The following is a 19,404-nucleotide window of genomic DNA, read 5'->3' on the forward strand; positions in this document are numbered from 1 at the left end:
ATTCTGCTTTCTCACAAATGCAAAGAGCTAGGCAATTATTGAGAGGTTGGAAGTGCCACAACCCTCAAATGACACAAGAGCCGATGTATTTTTCTTCCAAGAACCTTACACTCTTATGTTCTGCAAAGAGATTTATAATGCACTGCTCCCATTCCACATCCAAGGCCCTGCACAGCATCTCTGGAGAGAGGGGTAACTTTAGCCCTGTGTCCAAACCCTGCTAAGGCTAAATGAAGGAAACAGGAATGCTTCCCCTGAGTCCTCTGCTCCTGCCTCTGATATTACTGAGCTTGGTATTTCAGGGAATAAACCAGATCTTTTTTTATTATTATTATTTTTTTCCCTCTCACTCTCCCGCTGGAAAATTAATCAGCTTTTCACAAACTGTAGGTGAAATTTCTGACAACCCTTCTGAGCTTTTTCAGATTCCTTTGTACTGGAAGATATAGTTTTTGTCTGCATAGTAATGGCAACCACTCCCTCAAGATACAGGACTAACATTTAGCCTAAAACATCAAGCAGATTTCATATACCTGGTGATCCAAGCCCATAAAACTTTTAATCGTTAAATGTTTTAAAAATATTTCAAGAATATTTCAAAAGTTTTATAGCTTCAGTATCACAGTAACTACACACAGCCAGACCTGTCACAGCAAACTCAGTGTTTTACAGTGTGACAAGAATAGTTACTTGAGAAGGAAGTCCTGTTGATAAAATGATAGAATAGGAGCAGATAAGTTTGAAAGTTTCCCTTTTGGGAAGCCACTGAGACATTTTTGACCATTGGTTCACTTGGCTCTGTGCCTTTTCAGTCAGATACTGCACAGACACTGAGGATATGGATGAAAAAAGGGCGTGATCTAAATTTCAGATTGTAAATTCCAAAGGATTAGGAGCAAAATATCCAAGTTGGTTGTTCCAGTGGTTTCCCACAAGACGGAAAACTTTTGTTCTGTCTTCTCAAGGAGCACTATCTACTGTGATCCACAGGGTCTTCCTGTTGAGAGCAGCAAATTATTTATTCTGTAATTTTAGCACCCTTCTAGCAGGCACTTAGCAACAAAAGGCCACAGCCAAAATCACTGCAAGGACTCCTTGGGAGGCCATTGAACAGCCAGTGATTACCTGTACTAAAGGTAAAGACTTAGGCTTGGGAAGAAATCCTGTGAAAGAGGTTCCTCTGAAAAGGCACCCAACAGATCCCCGTGAAAACATCGAAGCAGGCAGACTGGGAGCAAAGGGCTCTTTTGGTGCTGTGCCTGTCATGGTTAAAAACAAACTAGAAACACAAAAATACAGTTCAGACGGAGTGCTTGAAACCCAAACCAGCAGGAGGTGTTGTGGCAGCCAGAGAGAACGGGCCAAAGAGCTGCCTGTCTTCATGATGTTTATAATAATATAAATTTATATTGATTATGCCTCAAAACACATGTTGAGATGATGGAGCCTGGTCTACACGCTGCAGACAGCTGCATCACAATCACCCAACATCATCTTAACCATGGGGGAGCTGCTTAGTCTGTGGGTGCTATTAAATATCTTTTTTTAACAGTCTAAATGCATAATTTAGCTGGTTAAGGTAGTTGTTCAGCGGAGGATATATGGAATAGAAATTACAACAGAAGGGAGAAAGAATGCACTTAGTTTTGGCTGTTAAGAGTAGCAAAGGTGTCTGATTTCTTCAGCCCTGTGCTTCAGTGTCTGCCTTCTGTTCTTCTTCTGATGGGATCTCTTACCATGCAGCAGGAAATTGGTAAAGCTGAGTTACAGCTCTGAAGTCTTGCTGGTGCCAGGGACAGAGGTTTACTTCAATTTAATCTTTATTTTATATTTGTTTGAAGGAATAGAATGGCTTAATTACAGTTATTTATAGAGCCCATGCTGGGGAGGTGTTCCCTTACAGATTTTTTTTGGTTTTTCACAAAAACCCTCTAGAACCTTATATGGAGAGGACAGCTAATATATGAGGAAGAGGCAGAAAATAAATTTCTCTGTGGGCCAACTCTTGCTTTGTCTCCAAAAACCCACATGCACAATGAGAGAAGTTGGGAACAGAAAGTAAAAAATGGAACCAAGTAATAACTGAATATTAAATAAAAAAACCGAAACAAAACCAAGCAAAAAACTCAAGAAAATATCTCTATCCAAATCTCAGAAACAGATTTTATTTGTTCATATTGTTTCCTATTTTCATTTGACTTCCTTGGCAGGTAGCCCATTGCTCCATCAGTGAGAGGAAAGGAAGTTACAGCATCACATTGTTGTAGGGATTGAATTTTATTGCTTTGCTATTACAATTAGGCAACTATTAACTCAGTTAAATGAGGCACAATTTTTATTATAAAGTATATCCAAGTGGGAATTGTGACTTAGTCCTCTAAACTAAAGCCCCCAAAAAAGCTTTATGAGAGTGAAAGAAAAAGATTAAAAATATTTAAATAATAAAAGGTGATGCAACTTTAAAGGGGCACACTGAAAATTGGAATAATTATTGGTAATTAGCTGACAACCAGCCTGAGGGGAAGCTGCAGGTCAAAAACCTGGCAGCAAATATCCAGCTTGGATCTGCAAAAAAGCCACCCAGAAAATGCAGAAAAGATGGGGACAAAATGTCTCAATCACACTGAAGGTGATTTATGGGGGAAAGAACCCCAGGCAAATCGAAATGGGATTCACAGAGTTAAACTTGGATGGCACAGAAAGGGAAAGTGCAGCAAGGCAAGCAATTAATAGTGCAACGACCGAAACACTGCTTTGACTCTAAAATATCTCCTCAGTCATCTCCCATCCTTTTTTGGGGGGGATTTCTGGGAGGTTGGGCTGTAAAACACAGCAGATGGGGAGGAAGGGTCAGGACGATGCTTGGTGGGGACAGCAGGGGACAGCAGGTACCAGGGAAAGCCTGCAGGAGGAGGGGGCTCTGCCACACAAAACTTCTCTGGTTTGAGCCCAGTTTTAGCCTCTGCTGAGCTGCACGAGCTCTGAGAGTAATGAAAGTGAAAAGAGCGAACCACCCCGTGAAAATAAAATGCTTCAAATAAAATGTGAACTATACCTAAGGACAGTTTCCTGCTGGGTGGGGAGGGGGAATGACAGGAAAACTGACAGCAGAGATGTTTATTTGAATCCCTGGTCAGGCTATGGTGCAAAACTACAACTTTGTTTTTTGGTTTTCTTTTTTCTTTTTTTTCTTTTTTTTTTTCATTTAAACAATTAGGGTTTAGCATTTTTATGTTTTTTTTTTTTTTTTTTTTTTTTTTTACTGGCTTCATTTCATCTCAGTGCCTTAAAATAAAATGTTTTACTCTATGCTCCCATGAACATATTGAGACTAAACACTCATTTTTTTGTCCTTACAGGGTTTGAGGCAGGAGAAGAAGCCAAAAGCCTGCTTCCCCAAATCCCCAAAAATTAAAAATAAAAAGCTCTGGTTATTTCACACTCTCTTGCAAACATACACTTCTTTAAAGGGCTGGAAGCTAAACTCAGTATTAATTACAAATCCACGGTGAGTAGACACTCGCTTTACTGAGGAAACTTAAAAACTGAGCTTTCTAAGACTACTGGATAAAAGAGGAGTGAAGATAAAGGATATTTCTCCCCTTACCTGGAGAGCAATAGAGCGAATTGAAGGATTTCTAATTAAGCTCAACTGCCTTCAAAGTGATGTAACAGTGATGAACCTTAGTTGTTGAATCTAATTAAAAATTAATTATGAAATTTGCTAACCAAATGTTCCCTTAATGATGACTCTAAGTCATTGCTTGATGGCAAAAATTCAAAGCAGAACCTGGTCATGCACTAAAATATTTGTCTGGGTGCATTTTATTTCTGTTTCATAATTAGGAGTCTTACCAGTCAAAAGTGATTGATGCATTCAGGCTGTCAGAGTCTGTGGGATTGATAGCATTTATTATATATTTATATATTATATTTATATATTTTATATTTATTATTTATTTATAGCATAGATTCCAGCAAGAAGGGACTGGTCCAAGTACTGGCTGTTCTCTTGGAGAAGTCCTGGAGCCCAGGCAACTGGAGAGGAGCAAAGATCATCTTGAGTTTTAAAGAGAGGAGAAAAGCAGAGCCAGGCAATTCCAGAGCAGGTATGCTAACCTCAAATACCCAGAAAGATTTTACACATATATAGATATATATATATATAGCAGCTGGAGGATTACAAGGTCTTAAGAAACTAACTCAGATTTGTCAAGAATAAACAAATCCTGTCAACCTCATCTAATTTATTTCTGTGGCAGGATAATCTAAAAAGTAGTGGATGTGATTTATCTTGTCTTTACTAAAACTTCTGGTGCTCTCCCCCATGACATTCTCATGAGCTAACTGGGAAAATATGGGCTATTATGAAATCATTTTAATGTGAAAGCAGAGTGAGCTGAAAAATCCCAAGTACTGAGTACTCTTCATTTACCAGAGGTTCTCTGGCCATCTGAAAAGGATCATGAGGAAGCCAAGGGAAGGCTGTTCTTTGTGTTTGGTGCTGTTCACCTTTGCATGAGCAACCTTCATGAACACCATGTGCCTGTCTGTATATGGGAATGAATCAAAGCTGAGGGAAATATCTTCAAAATAATTTTTTTTTTTTTTAATTGGGAAAGTAAAATTCATTAAGAAATCCCAAAGGATTGGACCAAGGACTCAAAAAGGAACTAAGTGGACACCTATTAAATGGAGAATTACAGACCAGGCAGTGATAGCTTGGAAAGGATCTGAGGAATCAGAGCAGCTCAGAAAATGAAAGGAAGCCAATAGCATGGATATCCATATGAATTAGCAGGGGTGGCACGTGTGAGGCAACAGAAAAAATGCTCTGATTTCACTTGGCACTGCTTGGGCTTTCAAGGGTGCAGGTATCTGGGTCTGGGCATCATCCTTGGGAAGAAATGCAGAGTGGAAAAACACCACTTGGGCAGCACTAAAAAACCCCGACAGGCATATTGAATTTATGGACGTGGTTATCAGCAATTTACCTCTCCAGACTCCATGATCCTGATGGGCCCCTTCCAAATCAGCACATTCTGGGATTCTGGGATTCTGTGGTGGTGGGGGCTTGCCAAGCAATTCCTTGCCCTGCTGTTGTTAAGTGAGTGCATCCTGCTGCCCTTCCAGAGCTGGCTACATTAATTAATTAAATTAATACCATTTTACAGTAAAATCAATAAAAACACCAATAGCCATCGTGCCCTCTAGGATCTAGAGCAAATAAAATGTACCAGCAATGCCAAAGGGATAGACACAAGCTGGGGTAACACAACTGCTGAGGTGAAACCCATTCACAGGGAAAATGGTTTGCACCATTATCTGCATGGATTAGATCCCATCAGAGCCCTGGTGCTCAAGCACAGCATCAAACCCCCCTGTTTGGAAGCTAAAATGACACCATTTATCCACCTCAGCACGAAGCATCCTGGTGGCAGGAAGGACAAGGGGCTTCCAGTCCAGCCGTGGTCATTTAAGGACAAGTCCAGCTCTGGGTGACTTTTTTCTGTGATTCCCCTTTCTGTTGAACACACCAAGACAGAATGCCACCCCCACCCCAAAAAAGAAGTATGCTACATCCACATTCATAAAGTTTATCAACTTACAGACTCCAGGACAGGTATATCATTCATTGTTTTGCACCAGTAAGCAGAGTAGTATACAAAAGCATGCAAAATCAGTTATGGTACAGAAAGAACCTGTAAAATTCAAGAAACTGGCAAGCATCAAAATCATTCCTATTTTCCTAGGAAGAGGATTCCTGAGTTGTGTATGTTGGCATTTTCAAAGACCCTGTATTTGGGTGATGCACACAGAAACAACATGGCAGGGACATAACAAAACAGGGGCAAAATATTATCTAATACAGATACTCAGAGGCAAGAAATGATCATGGGGTGAAATTACAGAACGTGGTGGGCTATTTTATTTTGTTGAAAAAAGTACATCTTTGACTGGATTCAACATATTAAGAAGATGAAAATAGGTTCACTGGAGAGGGAGGAAAGAAAGCAAAAGTTTGGAAATACTTGACACAACTAAAATAAATGACAGCTTTTTTCGATATCCCATAAGCAGGCTGTAGAAGATGAAGTTTTCCAGTATCCATGGAGAAAGTAAAGTCTTTGACTGATGTAAGTCAGTTTTGCACAAATGCTGGTCTGTTCAGTTAAAACCTGCACTGCTTGTTTCTATTAATAGATAATATAGGTAATATCTAGCTTTCACTCCAGACCCATGCTTTAACACTCAGAATTTATCCATATTTAATTACATTTTTATCACACTAATCAAATAAATTTACTTTGTCCTCCAAGCAATCACCTCAGTATTTCAGTATGTAAAAAATACTTTCATTATGTTTATTATAAAAATATAAATGTTTCCACTACAAATCATTTTACATTAGTAAGAGGCCATCTACAATTGCACAATATATAATCTAAATGAGTAAGTAATGCTTTTGAAATACAAGTTAAAGTAAATACATATTGCCAATCAAATCACATCTATACATTGCTTATTGGATGCTAAGTTACAGCACAAAAACTAGATTATGTTAACAGAAATAAATAAAATGGAAACTATATTGAAAGGTACAAACCCAATAATATGGCATGTCATTTTATGAGCAGTTTGCATTTTGCTTGATGTCCATAACCTGTACAGGCAGATGGCCACACGACCTCTATTTCTCTACTCCACACTGAAGAATTGTACACTGCTATGTTTACATATGTACAGGGGGACAGGGAGTACAGGATGCTTGCAACAGAGGCCACTTACAGTACAAATCAACTTCTGACAGGGAGAGAAAACCAAATGGGTTTTAAGAACTCTCAACTCCTAACAGCACAGAAAAGCAAAACCCGGCTGCTTCGTTTTTTGTTTTTTTTTTTTCCCTTGGTGAGATTGAATCTTTCATGCTGAGCATGCCTGAACAGTGGGCAAGGAACACGACAGGATACATGGCAGGAGGAAACTGAGGGTGGTTGGTGCAAAGTTTTCAAGTGTCTAAAAATCTAAGAACTTGGTTCTGTGTCTCCAGAAGCATTTCCCAGAGGTCACCCCCCATCACCCCAGCCCCTTGCCCCCACACTCCAGCAGCAGAATGAGGCTGAGGAGAAATGTCACAAAAAGCTGTCCCCACACAGACAGTGATTGCCACTGGGTTTTGGTGGCTTAAATTCACTAACAGTGTCTAATTTAGAGCAATCTCAACCCAAAGTAAAGATTGATTCTGAATGAACTAAGCAACACAAAACAGCTTTTGTATCCAGCTTGCTGCATTTCATGATAGATTGGGGCAGATAAGTGGAAGTGTTCTTTACAGGTTAAGTGCTTTATTTTACCTTTCTTCCTTTTTTTTTTTTTTAATTTCAATTTTAAAACCCCTTCACTTCTCTTTCAGAGAGAATTACTAATTATTATGCTGTGAGTATCTTTCAAACCCAGTCCTTTACAGCGTGCTTACTACCAGCACTCATGAAAAAGCCTCTAACACTTCTCTTTAGCAATGTGTGATAAATGTTGTGCCTGGATTCATGCAGAACAGTTTCAGCCCCTCAAACCCTAGAAACTGATTCTTTTCCTCACTTATATACCAAGGAGCTTCAAAACCCAAGCCAACAGAAGGAAGCACAAGTGGTCACCTCCTTTTGCATGCACAGAGAAAACACAATGTGCCATTTTTTCATTTGCCTCTCACACAGTCTTGGACTTTCAGGGATTCATCACCAGAATCAGGTCTGGATTCCAGAATGTCAAGTTGGGAAGCAGAATGGTTTCCCCTGGTGACCAAGGCCTGCTCTCTGTGTGCCTGGCATCACATCTAAAGCATTAAGAAGCACAAGAAGTGGCTCACACTGTGTTTTAAACCACTCATTTTCAGAGCAAAGGGTGGTGTCTGCTCAGAACTGGGACTGATGTGCTCCAGAACAAAAACTTAGGAGTTGGGAAGCTCTTTGGAAGACAATGAAAATGGTGGAGGGCCCCCAGAATCCACCTTCAAGTCTCCTTTTTCCAGTGGGAGATGTGAATGTTCTCCTAGACTTGGGCTCCCTTCTGCTTTCCTTCAAGGAACGGGTACCCACTGAAGCTGTGCCAAAAGTTCAGGTCCCCTCCAGGATGGCAGTGCCTTTACAGGGGGGTTTCTAGTTCAGGCATGTGTAAAACTTCCACACCAAAGCCTCCCTTCACAGCTTAAGTCATCCTTTTAAACAAGGGTCACTTCCCAGGGAACTCAAAAATCATCATCAGTTAAAGCAGGATGCAACAAACCCTGGTCCTCTTTTATATTTTCTTGGCAGATCTCTCACCTGAGCACCACCCAAGAACAGGGCTCCTTATTGTGACAGGAAAGCAGCCCTGGGGAAGGAAATGGGATGTGCTGTTTGGGGCAGATCCTGATCTAAAGATCAATGCACACACCACTGTCAAAACCCCAGCCTGGTTGAAAATACCACTCTCAGCAAATGGAAGAAATCTCATTTGCAAAAAAAAAAAGTCTAGATGCTTTTCAGAGTGTTAGTGCTGGAAAAAAAGACCACCTTTCTTTCCTTCTGTATTCCATGCCTGATGCTACGAGTATAAAATTATCTAGTAACTAACCCTCAGACAATTTCTCAGGTTGAACCAATGAAGTTTGGATAACATTTGGCACTTGGCAATAATACAGCCAGGTTAAGGTATTTAAGCATAAATATAAACAATAATGGAAAAAAATAAAAAACAAACCAAGAAAATAAATAAGCCTTTTAAAAATTAAGACTTGTTTCTATTTAAATGAACACAGTTAGGGAAGATAACATAATGTTGAAAATCTTTTGTCAACTAACTCAAAGTTACTACAAACTTTATTTCTGTCTTCCTTCCTGAAGCTGAAATAGCATGTTACAATGACATTATAGTAAATATGGCCAGACAGGTTGTGAGGTATAGTCCTCTATTTTCCTTGCTTTTAAAGAAATAAAATACCTGTTACAGATCTCTTCTGTATAAAAATACTGCAAGTCTTTCTTTCTTCTTGTTTGCTGTATAGATCAAATACACAGCTTTTATGTCCATGTGTTTTTTCTGTTATTCAGTCACTTAATATTCAAATGGCTCTAGGTTTTAGTAACACTGGTTTTTACTTGGAAGGATTTTTCACTTTTTTTTTTTTTTCCTTTTGATATTTACTATCTGCATTAACAGTCAGTCAAGAGCACCCACCCTTTAGGATTAACAGATAGAAAACAAGTTTGCTCCTATTTTTAAGGCATTTATACTCAGTATTTGAGTGTCTTGTGGGTTTGAAATCTCAACCATTGCGTTTCCAAAGCTGTTGCAAAGAACTCCTTTAAATCCTGCCGTTTGCCAGCCATCACTTTTCACCTGCGATGCAACTCTTCTCCTTTTTTTTTTTTTTTTCCTCTTCTGAGCAACATCATTTTGGTACCTTACACAGGAACAGGGCTGTTCTTTGTATGAGTTTCTAGAGCTTTGATACTGCTGACAATCTTCTTCTGAGGGCCCACCACTGTAACGCCAACTTTCTTCATGTCACTGGAAAAAAGAAGAGTGAGGACACTGAATTTCACAGCACTGATCCCAGCAAACAGCAATGAACTTGCCCATCTCACACTGCTGCACTGCAGGAGCCTCCAGGTACAGGGACAATGCTGAAACACAAGCCCTGCTGCAGAAAAAACCAGAGAGCAACTGTCTGAAAACACAAGGGGGCTGCAAAAAATAGAGTGAAAGCTCATTTAGCCTCGTTGTGTTTGCTTACCTGGAAGAAAAGGCAATGAAATCGTTCTCCAGTGATGCAAGCACTGGGGTTTTGGGGCATGGAGGTCACTGCTGGATCAGCTGAGCCTCTCTAACACCTCCATCCCCCACCAATCTGCTGGCTCTTCCTGGGCAGTGCTGACACATCACTGGCCTGTGAAAGGTCCCCTGAACTCTGCTATCAGCACTGAGGTGAAGGAGTCCATGGCCAAGCTTCCAGTGTCTCCCCTGGTTCTCCCCTCCTGTTTGTCCAGGATCTCCAGCCTCATTGTTCCTTGTGCAACACAGAGGTGCTTTAACACCTGTGAAGGGCTAATTAACCAGGGGCTCACAGGAAATTGGGCATTCCTAGAGGATTTCTACACTGTCCCCAAAGGGTAATTGTTACAAAAAGCCATTAGCACCCTTTTTATAGATGCAGTAATACACTAATTAATGGCATTGATGTGTTTAATTGTTGGTAGCACAGCTGCTGAATACTTCTCCATAACTTGTCGTGTATCCAGCCAGCCCAACTGGGAATTAAGGTTTCCTTTGGCATTAAATTTTTAACTGTACTTGATGCCTTTTCAGGTGCAGAAAGAACATTACCCTACTCCTACTTGTCACTGGAACAAAGATGGATTGCATTTAGAATGCAATAAACTTGCCATTTGCTCACTTCCAAGCATAGCAGGAGGGAGTTCAGCCCCTGAGTAATTATTAGCATGGAGGAGGAAAACAGCTACAAAGCATTTGCCCCCTCACCTGGTTTGGTGGAATATGGGATGGGCAATAAAGGGAAAGACTGGCAATGTGCCAGCTGTAGAGAAACTCCCATGTAAAATACTGAATTTAAAGAATCAACTGAGAAACTTCAGTGAAAGGAAGTGATGCTAGTGTACCAGATGATGCATGGTGCTACTGTACTGGAAAAATTGGGAATTTTCTTGTATTTAGTGAGAAAAGGCTGTGGGAGCATGACCTTCACACAGTCACCAGACACAGATTTCCTTCATGGCTATTTCAACTGCAACAAATAATTCCCATTTGTCTCTTTAAATGTAAGAAATTTTAGCTAAGGATTAGAAAAACGCCGGATAGAAGTGCTACCTTTGTGCTCATGTTTGAACTCGTAGCTATGATGAAAAACCCCCAGCAGATTGCAACTTACTCTGTGGAAATCTTGGCTATGGTGTCACAGGAGCTGTACTCCACCCCTGTGAAGATGTCCTTGCACTGCCCTGTCCGAAATCCATTGAGCCAATCACCCGTGGTGCGGAAGGCTGAAATGTCAACGCTGCTTTGGTCCAGGAGGAGATTTGATGGCCTGAAATGAAAGAATAATGCAATGGAATTTAGGGAACAGGGAGAAAAACAGAGTTATTTTGTGTCTGAACTCAGCAGTGGCAGGAGCATCCAGGCTGGATGTGGCTTTGCTGTTTGTCTGTGGGAGTTCTCAGCTGCTGAGGCCACCACGGGACTGGTGCTGGCAGCTCTGACAAATGCTGTCTAATCATCCTGCTGAGGAGCACCAGCTTCCCATGCCTGTGTTTAAATCACTGCAGCACTCACAAAGTGCACAGGTACCTCACAATTTAATGGTAAAAAATACTAAATTAGGTTGTATTTATGTGATTCACCTCATCCCAAACATCACACAGACGATGCACACTCCAGGCTCCAAGCTGAGTGTGTTGGTAGAAATTTGCTCATATCAAATGATCAGAATATTGTGGCCCACTGACAAATCCTAAATGTTCCTACTAGGTTAGAAGCTGCAACAATAAGCAAAGTACCTTATTTTTATTGTTTTATTGCAGACTTAAAGCCAAGCATATGCTTAGCTGTGCTGCACCTGATACTGAGCTAGAGAATGTTCAAAGCAGTTATCTCTGCAATTTCACAGTCTATTTTCTGCCCCAGAATTCTTTTTCCCTCTAGTAACCTGCACAGGAGTCTGACTACTGCTGTTGAACCCATTTGAAGTGACTTTTGTCCCTGAAAGCAGTGAAAAATGAGAGGTGGCTGACTGAAAGCATAATTTAAAAGCAGTGATTACACAGTGCAACAAGTAGGTGACAGCTACTGGAAATGGAGAACTGATCTGGGTTGTAAAAAACACTCTCTTCACTCCAAACCCAAGTCATCTCTGTTTATCACAGGAACGAATATAAATAGGAGGAGATTTTAAAGGCACCAAGAGAACCACATATTTAAACATAGTCACTTTAACCTCATAAGAAGCCTAGAAAATCCAAATCCTTCTCAATTCCAGTATGTCTTAAATTTCACCAAAATCAGCAGCACTACAACATCACATCCCTGCAGTACACCTGACTTGCCCTGGAGTCAGGGGATACTGCATCAGTTGCATAAGAAACATTAGTTACATCAAGACTTTTACCTTTCACTTTTGAAGAAAAGAACAATGATTTTTAGTATTGGCCACAACTGAAACAGCTCCTTTTACTCTGATATTTTCATGATTGTTATCAATCAGCTGATTTCTCTCAGGCTCAGAAGGTTAATATAGTATTTTTCCCCTTCTGGGAACGCAGGGCATAATTAAAGAGCTACTTGCATGCTTGAAAATCTTAACTCCAAATACACACAATCAGTTTTTACCAGGTCCCAGAGCTGAGATGTCCCTGATGGGGACAGCTTTTGCCTGGCTACCTTCCCTCCAGAGCCCAGAAGGACTGTGACCACTGACACCAACTCTGGACTTCACATGCTGGGAACAGCCACCCATGGGAAGAAAAGCAACAGAAGACACCAGAAACCTGCTCTGTCCCCAGAACAGCAGCTCACTCCATGTGCTGGTGCCATGGTCAAACCAAATCTTAGACATCTACATGACACCCAGCTTTAAAGTTTGATCATCAGGCCCAAGATAGTTTTAATCAGTAGCTGTAAGGCCTGGATTTCACTGACTACTGTTTGTCTTGTGAAGAGCCAGTGGTTTTTTATTTATAGTTTTCTGGGTACAGTGTCTGGAATCCCAAGATATTAATTAAGAGTATTTATGAAGTGTTCTCAGTGATAAAGCACAGATTTTTTTCCCCCCCCCAGCCTATTGCACCTTTTTAACTTAAGTCTAATAAAACAAAGTCTGACTCAAGAATCACTAATGAAAAAAAAAAAGTATAAACAAGTTGAAATAGAACAGGTCTCTAGGATTAGGAATTAGAGTGGCCCAAAAGAGCCTTTATGTTTATTACTTGGATCAAAGTATCATCGTGACAAAAAATATGACCTAATTTTAATGCGAGTGACCTCAGAGTAACCAGCACTGTAAAGTATCATTTTTCTTCTTGCAGGATTCCAAACAAAAATTAGTTACTTTCCTCCTCAGAGAGGACATCTGGACAGTTTATCAATGAGCAGGAATTGGCCTCGCTGCGAACAGTCTGTGCTGTCTCCTCGCCTGCACCAGGGGAAAGCTGGGCTTGCAGAGCATCTGCACACCCTGGCAGGTTTTTTTTTTTTTCCCCTGTCCCAGCCCCTAGACAGAAGGGCTGAACAGGGAATTTATGGTCTGGGTGATGTGTGGCATGAGCTCACACTTTAGCAGACAAATTAGACGGGCTGCAGTCCGTGCAGCTGTAAACGACGTCCTGCAGGGCTCCACCTGATCCTTTACAGCTTTTCATAAATCAGTACCTACCAGCTTCAGGAGAGAGTCATTAAAAAGAAATCATGGAAATTACATGTTTGCTCAGGGGAAGTGAAATAGAACATTTCTCTCCATCTTTTCTTCTCTCCCCTCCTTTTTATTTTCTTCTTCCTTTTTTTTTAACTCTTTTTAGCTTGTTGCTTTGACTAACTATGATACACCCTCTCATATCATCTTTTGACAGTCATGGCAAGATTTTCTATCCTGTTCACCCTGACTGTTGTTGTAATTACTACACCTACAAAGTTGTATTTACTGACATGTGGTGCCCTGAAAAAAAAAAAAAAACAACCAAACAGCAAGACTCAGTTTGGAGAGACAAACTGAACAGTGTGATGCCAGTTACAAAACATCCCGTGGCCGGAAGCTTTCTCTGGATGTGCCCATTACTTGAACAGTTGGAATTAACCTTTGAGCCATCTGCAGTGAGGAGAACTATGGTGTATTGTCATTAGCACAGCTTTTTGTCACAACACGGGGAAAATTTTGCTGCACTAGCAAGAAAAAACACAGAAAACATCATTAGAACCCTTCCCAATACAGCATGAACATCTCATCTCTGGTTGGCTGCTGTCTGGGGAGAAAAAGAGACAAACTAACTTGGAAAATCCAGGAATTGAGACAAAGAAAATGAAAATGTCCTGCCACTTCTTCTGCAAATACACAGAGGAGCTGTGCACACACAATGCCAGACTTTGTACTGTAGGAGCCTCTCTCTCTTTCCATCCATTCCTCCAAACAGCAAAACCAACCTTCAGCTTTTTAAATCTGGACTTTCCTTTCCACAGTCAATTTCTTTTAAAGAGGAAAGCATTAAAAAAAAAAAAAAAAAAAAAAAAAATCCCCCAAACCATAAAGTAATATCCTGTGGCAAATTTTAGGTAATTAAAAGCTGATTTTGTGAAGTGAAATTGCTCCCTATGAGCCTGGTTGGAACTCAGATCCTATGGGCTTTATGATTATGGTGAACTGAGTTTGAGTCTAACATAAATTTTATTCCAAGAGAAAAATAACCCCAAAACCAACAAGTGGCACAGAAAGCAAATTTCAGTTTTATCTTCTGTAGCAATCAGAGTCATAGGCATACATGTGTATCAACAGGAAACTAGTAAATAGATGACATGCCAAGGAGAAGTAGAGTTATTCTGTTTACTTGATTATCCCTGGACCTTAAAGATAAAAATCTTTGGAGTTCCAGCTCTTCATGCCCATTTTTAACATGCTCTTAGCAGAACTGGTAATTTAGTCCCTAAAGTACAATTCACCTCTTAAAGGGGGCACGTGTGCTTTTCCCAAGGGCCTTCATGTGTTGTTCTCATACTCTCCAAATAATCATGTTGTGGGCTGCTCCTTGGAGTGAAAGGAGAGCTGGAGAAATCAAGAGCAGCAGCACAAATAACCGAGGGGGAAAAACAATGCAGTTGAGGCTGCAAAAATGGTACACCTCTCTAAATGTCAATATTTTTTGTTTTCTAGATCCATTGTTGGCGAAAAAAACAAACCAAACCAAACAAAAAAAAAAAAAAACCCTCAAAAAAACCCAACCCCCCCCCAAAAAAAACCAAAAAACCAAACACAAAAAGCTACAAAAAACAACCTAACTTGCCACAGCTTCCACTAGGATAATAAGCAAATAAAATTTCATCTGCCCCAAAGGTCAATCCTCCAGTCTTCCCTACTCCTTTAGCTGCCCCTCAGAACATGACTTTCAATGTCCTTATATTTTTCAGCATCTTGGTGGGATAATAAATCACATGCCTGGGTGTATCAATGCTCCTTCATTTACTTTTTCCCAACACCAAACCACTAAAGGCAAAAAAAAAAAAAAAAAAACCCAGCATGTTGCTGAATTTTGGTTTTTTCCCCCTCATAACCCAGCCTAAGCCGTGCTTTTAAGGAAATAAAGGCACATGGCCATTTCCTGGGATGTGTAGCTGGCTGACAGACCCTCAATGCCAGCCACTCATTATTGTTAGGACACTCTGTAAGCTCCTCAGAACAGGCAGAGAAAAATGCTTTATAAAGCTCTTGAAATGCTTAAAATCTACCATTTGCTGTGGAAAGCTTCCCTTCATATCTCACTTGTGGCTGCACTGCTGTTGCCTGTAATCAAAAGAGAAAAACCCCTTGCATCAGTGTTAAGAATAGTAAAGTAAAAAGCAGATCTTTATCTGGAAGCTTCCAGGTGTTCCAGTGGTGATGGCCACATCCAGAATCAGATTTCTGTGATTTTATAAGGTTAATTCATTAGGATATTTAACAGCTACATCCAATAGGAGATTCAGCTGCCCCAGTAACCCAGCCCTTGGTCAGCCCCTCGGAGTTGGTCCAAGGGATTCTCTGCCCCACTTCTTATTGTAGGTCCCCTCCTTGGAATAAAGATTATTTATTAATCTAAACAATATTTCAGGTATGGGTTCCAAAATCTGGGGGGAAAGGGCAGGAAAAGTGCTACAGCCATGCATTAGCCATCTACCAAGCTACAAATATATGAGAAATATATTAAAAGCTTAGGCATCACTCTGAATTTCTACTTCTGTCACCTCTTTCCAGCACACCAGTGGTGGAATTGCCACCACCACTAACGAGGGCTCCAAAACCACCTCAGAAATCTCAATAAGCAGCAAAACTTCCCCTCCCCATCAGGCCACTTGCTGGTCCAGCTGCATTTCTATTTAAATTCTACAGCACCCAACCCCAACCCGCAGTAAATTCCTGCCCAGGTTTCACCGAATTAGAGGTGTGAAAGTGCAAATAGATGTTTTACTGTCCCTGTTAACAGCGAGCCCCTGCTCACTTCCAACCACTCACTTTGAAGGGACAATGGCTGAGTCGTGCATGCCCCAGCCTCAAAAATAATGACCACTGGGAAAATCAGGTGGAAACAGGGTTTTTCTGGCTCTAGCTCAGTGAAGTCCTTAAAAACTTCCTCAGTCTAACCCCTCAATCCAAACTGTGCTTAGACACTCAGGAGTAGGACTTACTGTCCATTTTGTGATTTGTAGTTAAGTTTCTTTTTTCCCCCCTCTCCTTCCATAAATTCAGAATTTTATGTTTAGCAGGCTTCAGAGAGAGAGCTGGAGTTTAAAATTTACATTACTTGAATTCTTTTAGAGTCTTGGTTTTAGGACACAGATTTGGTTGCTGCTGGATTTTAAACGAAGTTTAAAGTCCACACAGAATCTTGCCCTACACAACTTTTGGCCAAACTCAAACCCTGTTGTTAAGACCCTGATGACAACATGCAAGGAAAACTGAAATCTTCTCCTCTCTTCAATCCTGGAAGTTCCTAACAGGGAGAAGTAAACAAACAATATTATAGCAGGTCAACACTGTATGTCAAGCATCTGAAGCCTTCTGACCTGAGTGGCAAAAAAAAAAAGGGACTTCTCAAGTATTCAGCCAGTCTAAACAATAATTTCATTGCATATATTTCTGTAAAAACAGGGCTTCAATTATGCTGCAAAAAGGAGCAAGTCTGAATTCTTTATTTGCAATGCTCTTTTTGAGTTTGATTTTCATAAAAATCCCACCAAGGTAGAATGCAGAGTGTTTCCACCAAATTATCAGATTTTAAATGGAAATGAACTTTGTGAGGAGCAAAGTTTTAAATTCAAAATTCAAATTGGAAGTGCTGCCACCAGATGTCTGAGAATGACAGCAGTGAGAGCACCAAAATAAGAGACAACAAATCTGAACATGTTTAGCAGTGAATCCTTGCAAACAATTACTCACAAATAACAACCCTTCCAAAGACTGCTCAAGGAAATTACACAAGCCAGTGTTTCAAACAACACATCAAATTTAAGCAAATCAAGGCAGGGCTGCAAACAACTTGCTAACACTTAAAGGAATGTATGAGGAATTAATTATTCATACATGTTTTTGCATCAGGAAGAATAACTGACCCTGACCTCTTAAATTTTCTGGGCTATATGAAAAGAATTTCAGCTATGATTTTTCTGAAATAGCCTGGATTTTCAGGGGTTTTTCTCCCCTTCCTTGCAATACAATTATTTCCTCTTCTCCTAAATATGTACTTGCAGTATAGAAAAACAACAACAGCAACACGTGACACTGATTTTCATGCTACCAAAAGCAAACACAGAAGCAGGTTGGGATTTTTTTGTGCAAATTCCGTGTCAGTTTTGCAATCAGTCAGAGGCCTGGCAGAAATCCAGAATTTCTAAAAGTCATATGTTAGAATTAGAAACAAATTTCAATTGTCTTTCAAATGATGGCTGTTCATTAACTCAGCTATTCCCCTTCCATAGGTTCGTGAAGAATAAATTACTTCAGTCCCCCCTCCATCAGAGATGTGAACACACACAGCAGATATGGGAAAGTTGCCACAAGGTCTGAGCTGCCTGAATCCTGTGTCACAACCCTTATACCTCAAGATCACACTATACTATGACAGCTTTGGGACACATAAATGCTTTAAATTTATTAAATTGCACACTATGCTTTAAATACATTTTTTTCAAATGGCCATGTAATATTAAGATTCATATACATAAGATGGTAATATACATTGTAAAAAAATATATATTATATATATATATATGCATATGTATAAATGCAGAATCAGAAATTTAAGTAAGAATTAAAAAACCCCACAAATCTAAAAAAATTACAAATATAAATCAGTGAAAAAACTAAATGGATAAAAAAAATGTCATGAGTCCATTTCAGATTTGCAGAGTACACAAAGAACTTCTACTTGCATGACTCAAGCTACAGTTTTTTCCCCACACAAATGAAACAGCAGCTAAAGAGCCATTTCAGCCTCACCAACTTGCTTGCAGGTGGGTGAAGTAATTCTGACTCCCCAGCCCAAGCTGAGAGAAGTCTCCATCTGCTTTGTATCTGTATGAAATGTTCACAAATGTGAAGTAATACACAGTGGACTGAAAAAACAATAAGCTCAAGAGGAAAAATAATGAAATTGATCAAAACTGGAAGAACGATGAACTCACTCCCACCCTAAAGATATCCAAACAACCTCAGGACTCTGTTAGAAAAATGAACATCGTGTTCAGAAAACAGGAAAGAACAGCAAGACATAAATCAAATAAAACTATCATGAGATTGTGCTTCAGAAAACCACATGGCTCGCACTGAGTTCTGTTCCTACAGCCCCTTACAGAGCTGGTTAACTCCAGGCAGCCTAAGGGACACAACAAAACAACGTGTCCAGAACCAGCACAGGTCTTATTAGCAAGAGCTCAGGGTGGCCACCTGATTAAAGACTGAATTTAGACAGGTAAGAAAGAAATCAGCCATACTCTGTACTTTGGAAGGAAGAGAAATTGAGAATTTGTACATGAATCTGAGATGAAACACAACACCAGGAAAGGTATTATGAAACGTTTGCTGTGCTGAGGCTACAAAAACCTTTTGTCAGTGTAAGGTTCAAAGGCACATAGAACAGTCTGCAAAGCCATGATCAATAAAGATAAAAACATCCCCTCGAGTATCAAGAAATTATTAGATACCATGGAGTGGCCTGAAGGGATAGAAAACTTTAAAGGGAAGAGGGAATTGAAGGCTTTGACTCCTCTTCTGTGAGGTTTTAGTGTAAAACGTGCCTGGGCTGTGGCCTGAATCAGATGTTCAGCCAAGCACATCCTTCAGTGGAGGTCAGTTAACAGCAACCAGCACCCAGAGGACAGGGATATCCTATGCACCTCCAGAAACGTGTTTTTTAAGTAGGATACAACGGTGCAGTGACTATTTTAAACAAACATCAGCCCTAAAATCTGTAAGAAGAGGCAGGTTTTGCATCTGCAGCAGACGTCGTCAGGTTTGACGTTTTTTCCCCCTGACCGAGTGTTTTGTGAACACCTAGAAGCATATGGTGGGCATCAAGCTTTAGCATTCCTCCAGTAGCACCACAGACACAGCTCGAAGAGAGCTGGGACCTCTGTAACTTAGATTAATTGCTTATTATGGGTAGGAGGAGAGGCGGT

General features: G+C 40.3%; 1 protein-coding gene across 5 annotated transcripts in view; it reads right to left on the minus strand.

Annotated features, from left to right (window-relative positions):
* Window positions 1–5,583: 5,583 nt before the first annotated feature.
* The window catches only part of EPHA3 (EPH receptor A3), a 177,804-nt gene continuing 163,983 nt past the window's right edge, over window positions 5,584–19,404 (minus strand). The window contains exons 16-19 of one of the 5 annotated variants that reach the window (XR_008435637.1): window positions 10,928–11,083; window positions 9,443–9,549; window positions 8,980–9,035; window positions 5,907–8,370 (exon numbers count right to left, since the gene is read on the minus strand). Coding sequence is in view for 3 of the 5 variants with exons in the window: in XM_053969688.1 (XP_053825663.1) it covers window positions 9,444–9,549; window positions 10,928–11,083 (262 nt within the window). In the remaining 2 variants the exon portion in view is untranslated. Of the gene's footprint in view, window positions 9,550–10,927; window positions 11,084–19,404 lie in introns of all 5 variants that reach the window. The other 4 variants (XR_008435636.1, XM_053969689.1, XM_053969688.1 and 1 more) reach the window with 4 other exon arrangements.

The sequence above is a fragment of the Vidua macroura genome, chromosome 2, assembly GCF_024509145.1.
Source record: "Vidua macroura isolate BioBank_ID:100142 chromosome 2, ASM2450914v1, whole genome shotgun sequence".
Taxonomy (NCBI): domain Eukaryota; kingdom Metazoa; phylum Chordata; class Aves; order Passeriformes; family Viduidae; genus Vidua; species Vidua macroura.